General features: G+C 44.0%; 2 protein-coding genes across 2 annotated transcripts in view; both read left to right on the top strand.

The window, feature by feature from the left end:
• Positions 1-2,707: 2,707 nt before the first annotated feature.
• Positions 2,708-5,848, top strand: LOC127859678 (uncharacterized). The gene is made up of 2 exons (XM_052397185.1): positions 2,708-2,819; positions 3,327-5,848. The coding sequence occupies exons 1-2, from the start codon at positions 2,708-2,710 to the stop codon at positions 5,846-5,848; spliced, it is 2,634 nt and encodes an 877-aa protein (XP_052253145.1).
• A 67-nt stretch (positions 5,849-5,915) lies between these two features.
• Positions 5,916-6,908, top strand: part of LOC127861301 (uncharacterized) — a 436,008-nt gene continuing 435,015 nt past the window's right edge. Inside the window, exon 1 of the mRNA XM_052399750.1 lies at positions 5,916-6,761. Within this exon, the coding sequence (XP_052255710.1) occupies positions 5,990-6,583 (594 nt within the window). The 5' untranslated portion in view covers positions 5,916-5,989 and the 3' untranslated portion in view covers positions 6,584-6,761. The remainder of the gene's footprint in view (positions 6,762-6,908) is intronic.

The raw sequence follows: 6,908 nt of genomic DNA, 5'->3' as shown, positions 1-6,908 counted from the left end.
TTAACGCTTTGGTCGACGTCAGATGTATACACTGTACACACAACGCTATCAAAAAAACGACTGATGCCTTCAGTGTAACAACAAGAGGTTCAAACAACACAATGGTTTCTACAGAGAGTGACTCTAAGTATAAGTGTACGGCTAACACAATATTTTGACAACAGCAATATGAGATATCATGTTAAGTGTTGGGTTTTATCTGTTGGACTGTATCGTAAAATGCAAGAAGATGGTAGCACTTTAAATAAAACATTGACAATTATGGTATTATAGATAAAGTTAAATATAAAAGAAAACTTTACGTTAATCCATGTTTATCCTAAGCCATGTTGGTGTACATTAAGTTATTTTTTGTTAACAGTAGAAGGAGAAAATTATTCTCACTTTCGTTTATACAATGTATTTTCATTTTTATAATAAATGCACATCAAATAAATAAATAGCATAGTCTTAAATCATTGAATTTTGTTATGAAAATCAAAACTCGCGTATGCTATGCAATAGTGCATACTCTGTCAATTCGTATGTAAATGTTTGTGCGCATTGTCTGTATCAGGACTGCAATACGTTTTATTGTAGAATGTACAAAACAACAACAGAAAAGCAGAGTTGTCAGACGATTACTGGAACATGCCGGATATTCTCGAAAACAGCTGAAGATTGTCGATAACATAAAATTTGATATGTATGAAAATTGTGGAAATTCATCGGGTGTCTACTATAACATGAAATAGCAATTCGTCGTAATATATCCACAGTAATCTGAGGAGAAATACTTATCCCCCATTATATTCCTTTTTTTGGATTATGTTTTATTTGCCGTTGCTTTATGGGCCAATTAACTACAGTCACAGGAGTTCAGAAAAATGGAGACAAGCATTGTGTGATAAAAATCGTAACTGAATAATTTCAATATTATGTAAGTTTTTTTAAATTTAATTAAAACTTATTTCAGCTCGCTTGTGAAAAAAGTCTGGCTAATTGAAAGCTCTCGAGCCAGTGTCCTGGATAGAGAAAGATCTTGGTGTCTTTATAGGGGTGTAAAGTATGCTTTCACAGTTAGGATTGAACCCGTGACCTCCCGATGCCTAGGCGGACATATATACCCATGCATCGTCGACCTTTGTTGCGATTAGTGTAGCCTATCGTCAAATAAACGACGATTTACATTTCTGATTCCAACCTACGTCCAATAAAAAACAGTTATGCGAACGTAAGTTCGATTCAAACATGATTGTACCTACATTCGTTCTTGAATTATTTAAAACAAAATAGTTGTAAAATGACGGTTATATGGCTCGATGTTCATGGGAAAATAGGAAAGTCTCATGTTAAAATGCAAAACAAAATATGCGAACAGCGTATACAAAACATTTAATTTAAAGTGAGTTTGATTTTAAGTGGCTAACGTAATAAGTTTGTCATTGCCTGCGTTTTGTTAATTTTTTTAACGCACTAGTGCTAAATATTGGTCCCGTCAAGCCACAAGGAACTTGTTCAAGTAATTTGTGTAAATATGATCGCAATCTACTTGAACGTTTGAAAAATCGACCTGGAATACCAAAAAAGCGTGATGGTCGGCACAGAAAATTGTTATAAAATTTATTGTAAACAATGTTAAGCTTTTTACTCTTATATTTATATATTTATAATAATAAAGTGTATGCATATGACAAATAACAAATAACTTGAAATTTCCTAAATATATTTTCCCTTTAGAGTCTTAACTGAAACAAACATAGTGATAACGCCTTAAAGTATTGTATTACTTGAAACTACAAGCAAATTTTAAAATCCTCAATTGAAGAACAATGCCCACAGGTCGAGTGAGTTTTCATCTTAGACAATGTGTTCCTTAAGTTCTTATATCGTAATTTAATTGTATTGAACAGTCATGTTATCCACAAACAAGTTGGAGCACCGCCGGTAAGAAAGAAAGAAGCCAAATGGTCCAGTATGAGATCATGCTTTCAGAAGAGGAAGACAGGCGTGCCAGAGCAGTCGGGATGGGAGGGCAGTGCGCATGGACAAAGTGGCAGACCACAGAAAGACACCTGACATGGGTAGACATTTGGCACTACGAACCACTACGCCTCAAATTCCTACTGAGATCCGTATATGATCTGCTGCCATCTCCAGTCAATCTACACAGATGGGGTTTAGTGGAAGACCCAAAGTGTCAGCTGTGCGACAAACCAGGAACCATGCAGCACACCCTCTCATCTTGCCAGACAGCGCTAACACAAGGCCGCTACAGATGGAGGCACGACACAGTCCTCAAGGAGCTAGCAGACATACTAGAGCGGGAGAGAAGGAAGACAAGACCTACCAACAAGAAGGCAGTACCAACAATCAAATTCGTCAAGGAAGGACAAACTGCCAAGAAGGCAAGAACCGCAGCAACATCTATCCTTGATGAATCAGAGCGTTGGAAGAGGAAGGTCGACCTAGGAAAACAGCTGGTATTCCCAGACATAGTCCATACCACACAGAGACCAGACATAGTTATATGGTCTCCCAAGGACAAGAAACTGGTGCTGATAGAACTCACTGTACCCTGGAGACTAGGTGTGATGAGGCCTACGAGCGGAAAATGGGAAAGTACACTGAGCTACAAGAACAGTGTAAAAGTCGTGGTTGGAGTGCCTGGCTGTTCCCCGTTGAAATAGGGTGCAGGGGATTTCTTCCAGCCCAATCAGTATGGGGAATGCTCAGCAACATTGGGATCAAGGGAGGTGACAGGAAGAGGGCTGTAGGCAGACTTGGACAAGCTGCAGAAAAAGCATCCAACTGGCTGTGGATGATGCGAGAGGAGAAGAGCTGGACGCTAAACCACTGACCCGTAGTGTTTGGCCAACACTTCGGATCCACTGCCCGGAGAGTGTCCTGGGATTAAAGGATAAAAACACTTGATGATAGGCAGTTCCCAGCTGATGAGTCAGTGGATTGTGCAGTAGTATCTGTATTCTACACATCATATATCTGGGCAACCAGTGACTTCCAGGAAAGACTGGATGACGACTGAGAATAGAACAGTGACACTGGAGAGACAGATGACACCAGGAACAGACTGGACCCGGGGCATGACGGGGTAGCATCCCAGATTGCAGTCTTCGTGAGAAGACACCCACTATCAAGCTACAGACTCCGATACAGAATAATACCCCCAGAGTCTCCCGAGAGGGGGGAGTATGAGAGACTCGATCAGACGGATTCAACGACAACGACACGGATAGTCCAATCGACATTGACCGAAACAAAGGCATAGGTGAAGTGTAGATGTGGAAAGGTGTGCAAGAACCTTAGAGGCTTGCGTATTCATCAAGGGAGAACGGCATGCGGGAGCACGGCAAGGCAGCGGCAACGCTCAGATTTTACATCTGGTGAGACGTTGGAGGATCCTAGTCAGGACTCAACCCACAGTACTGGGGACCTCTACGCAGCTGAGAAGCCACGCACCAATTCAGCAGATCCTGATATTGTCTCGCAAGTCAGCGACATCTTCGACGAAGATGACCCTCTTCTAGAGCTTTTAGGTACTCCAGATAACCTGAGGCCAAACACAGACACACAGCACAACACCCGAAATACAGCTTCCAATACTAATGCCACAGTTCAGAAGGTTAGAATTACATGGCCCAAGACAAGTGACAGGATCCTGTGGAAACAGTTTGATGAAGACCTCAACACCATCCTGGAAACAACACTCCAAGGGCCAGTAGGGAAGAAACTGAAGTCTCTGACCAACCTTGTCCACTCTATCGGCAAAGAACGATTTGGTGAGGTGAAACGGAAACCCACCAGAACCCCTGCACAGCCAAATAGAAAACAACGACAGATCACAGAGATTAGGAAAGAGCTGAAGTCACTCAGGAAATCCTACCAAAAAGCAAATATAGAGGAAAGACCCGGACTTCAGCAGCTTAGAGATGAACTCAGACAGAAACTGACCGATCTTCGTATTGCAGAACAACTCCGAGACAAGCGGAAGAAGCGAACCAAGAGGCGAGCTGAGTTCATAGCCAATCCATACAAGTTTTCCATAGGACTCCTAGACAAAGAAAAATCTGGGAAGCTTGAAAGCAGTATGGAGGAGATAAAACAGCATCTAAAGGAAACACACTCAGATCCAGCAAGAGATAATCCATTAGGAAGCTGTCCAAGAATTGAACAAGTCCCAGAACCCACAATTCCACTAAACATAAAAGAACCCAAAATGAAGGAAGTATCTGATGTAGTTAAGAAAGCAAGAAGCGGCTCCGCACCAGGACCAAACGGTATACCCTATAAAGTATACAAGATGTGCCCGATGCTACTAAGAAGACTATGGACCCTACTTAAGGTGATATGGAAGAAAGGAAAAGTCTCAGATTGTTGGCAACAGGCAGAGGGAATATTTACTCCAAAGGAAAAGGGCTCCAAACATGTGACCGAATTCCGAACCATTTCACTGTTGAATGTGGAGGGGAAAATATTATTCGCTGTCCTGGCAAGACGAATGACCACGTTCCTGACAACCAATCAGTACATTGACACATCAGTACAGAAAGGGGGGGTTCCGGGCTTCTCTGGCTGCATTGAACACTCCAGTGCCATCAGTCAGATCATCCGTGAAGCAAAGGTGAACGCCAATGACCTCACAGTCGTCTGGTTAGACCTCGCCAACGCCTATGGCTCCATACAACACAAGCTTATTGAAGAAGCAATGAAGCACTATCATATCCCAGAGCATATACAGAGGATCATAAATGGCTACTTTGATGGCATACAGCTTCGATTCTCAATCGGTGACCAGACAACGCCATGGCAGAGGTTAGAGAAGGGGATAGTAACTGGCTGCACCATCTCAGTGGTACTATTCGTGATGGGCATGAACTTGATCATCAATGTCGCGAAGAGGGAAACCAGAGGACCAAAAACAGCGTCAGGTCTACACCTCCCATCCAGCAGGGGGTTCATGGATGACCTGACCATCACTACCACCACACATGTACAGGCCCGCTGGGTACTAACAGCCCTACAGGACACAGTCACATGGGCACGAATGAAGTTCAAACCTAAGAAGTCAAGGAGCCTGATCATCAAGCAAGGAAAGGTCACCAAAAGATTCACTCTACAGGTGCAAGGGGAAGACATTCCATCCATTATTGACAGTCCAGTCAAGTGCCTCGGCAAGTGGTACGACGCCAGCCTGAAGGACACTAACAACATCACTAGAGTCAAAAACCAGCTCCAAGATGGCCTGAAGCTTATAGACCAGACAGGACTCCCGGGCAAGTTTAAGGCATGGCTCTACCAACATGGGTTATTACCTAGGCTTATGTGGCCCCTTATGCTGTACGAGATAGCTACAACCACTGTAGAAGGATTCGAGAGAGTGATCAACCGGCATCTCCGGAGATGGCTTGGTGTCCCTCCTAGTTTCACCAGCATTGGACTGTATGGCAGAACCAACCAACTTCAACTCCCAATGACCTCACTAGTTGAAGACTTCAAGGTTGCCAAAGGAAGACTGGTGGTAACCCTCAAAGAGTCATCAGATGACATGATATGGAAGGCAGGCATAGAGACACGCACAGGGCGAAAGTGGTCAGCAAGCCAGGCAGTCGCCCAGGCAGAAAGCAGACTACGACACAAAGACATCGTAGGCACCACAGCTATAGGAAAACAAGGCCTGGGCAGTTCAAAACCACAACGCTGGAGCACTGCCGGTAAGAAAGAAAGAAGCCAAATGGTCCAGTATGAGATCAGGCTTTCAGAAGAGGAAGACAGGCGTGCCAGAGCAGTCGGGATGGGAGGGCAGTGCGCATGGACAAAATGGCAGACCACAGAAAGACACCTGACATAGGTAGGCATTTGGCACTACGAACCACTACGCCTCAAATTCCTACTGAGATCCGTATATGATCTGCTGCCATCTCCAGTCAATCTACACAGATGGGGGTTAGTGGAAGACCCAAAGTTTCAGCTGTGCGACAAACCAGGAACCATGCAGCACACCCTCTCATCTTGCCAGACAGCGCTAACACAAGGCCGCTACAGATGGAGGCACGACACGGTCCTCAAGGAGCTAGCAGACATACTTGAGCGGGAGAGAAGGAAGACAAGACCTACCAACAAGAAGGCAGTACCAACAATCAAATTCGTCAAGGAAGGACAAACTGCCAAGAAGGCAAGAACCGCAGCAACATCTATCCTTGATGAATCAGAGCGTTGGGAGATGAAGGTCGACCTAGGAAAACAGCTGGTATTCCCAGACATAGTCCATACCACACAGAGACCAGACATAGTTATATGGTCTCCCAAGGACAAGACACTGGTGATAATAGAACTCACTGTACCCTGGGAGACTAGGTGTGATGAGGCCTACGAGCGGAAAATGGGAAAGTACACTGAGCTACAAGAACAGTGTAAAAGTCGTGGTTGGAGTGCCTGGCTGTTCCCCGTTGAAATAGGGTGCAGGGGATTTCCAGCCCAATCATTATGGAGAATGCTCAGCAACATTGGGATCAAGGGAGGTGACAGGAAGAGGGCTGTAGGCAGACTTGGACAAGCTGCAGAAAAAGCATCCAACTGGCTGTGAATGATGCGAGAGGAGAAGAGCTGGACGCTAAACCACTGACCCGTAGTGTTTGGCCAACACTACGGATCCACTGCCCGGAGAGTGTCCTGGGATTAAAGGATAGAAACACTTGATGATAGGCAGTTCCCAGCTGATGAGTCAGTGGTTTGTGCAGTAGTATCTGTATTCTACACATAATGTATTCATTAACTTGCAAGGGACACATAACTGCCGTGATTAAAAATCAGCAACTGGAATAAAAGTCATTGGCAAATATCAACTGGCACGATTTCATATCGTCATATTTCATTTCTATAAATTATATTCAAAATCTTGTTTTGGTTGA

This window comes from Dreissena polymorpha, chromosome 15 (assembly GCF_020536995.1).
Source record: "Dreissena polymorpha isolate Duluth1 chromosome 15, UMN_Dpol_1.0, whole genome shotgun sequence".
Classification (NCBI taxonomy): Eukaryota; Metazoa; Mollusca; class Bivalvia; order Myida; family Dreissenidae; genus Dreissena; species Dreissena polymorpha.
The sequence above is the reverse complement of the archived record's forward strand: the minus strand, read 5'-3'. Positions and strand labels throughout refer to the sequence as shown.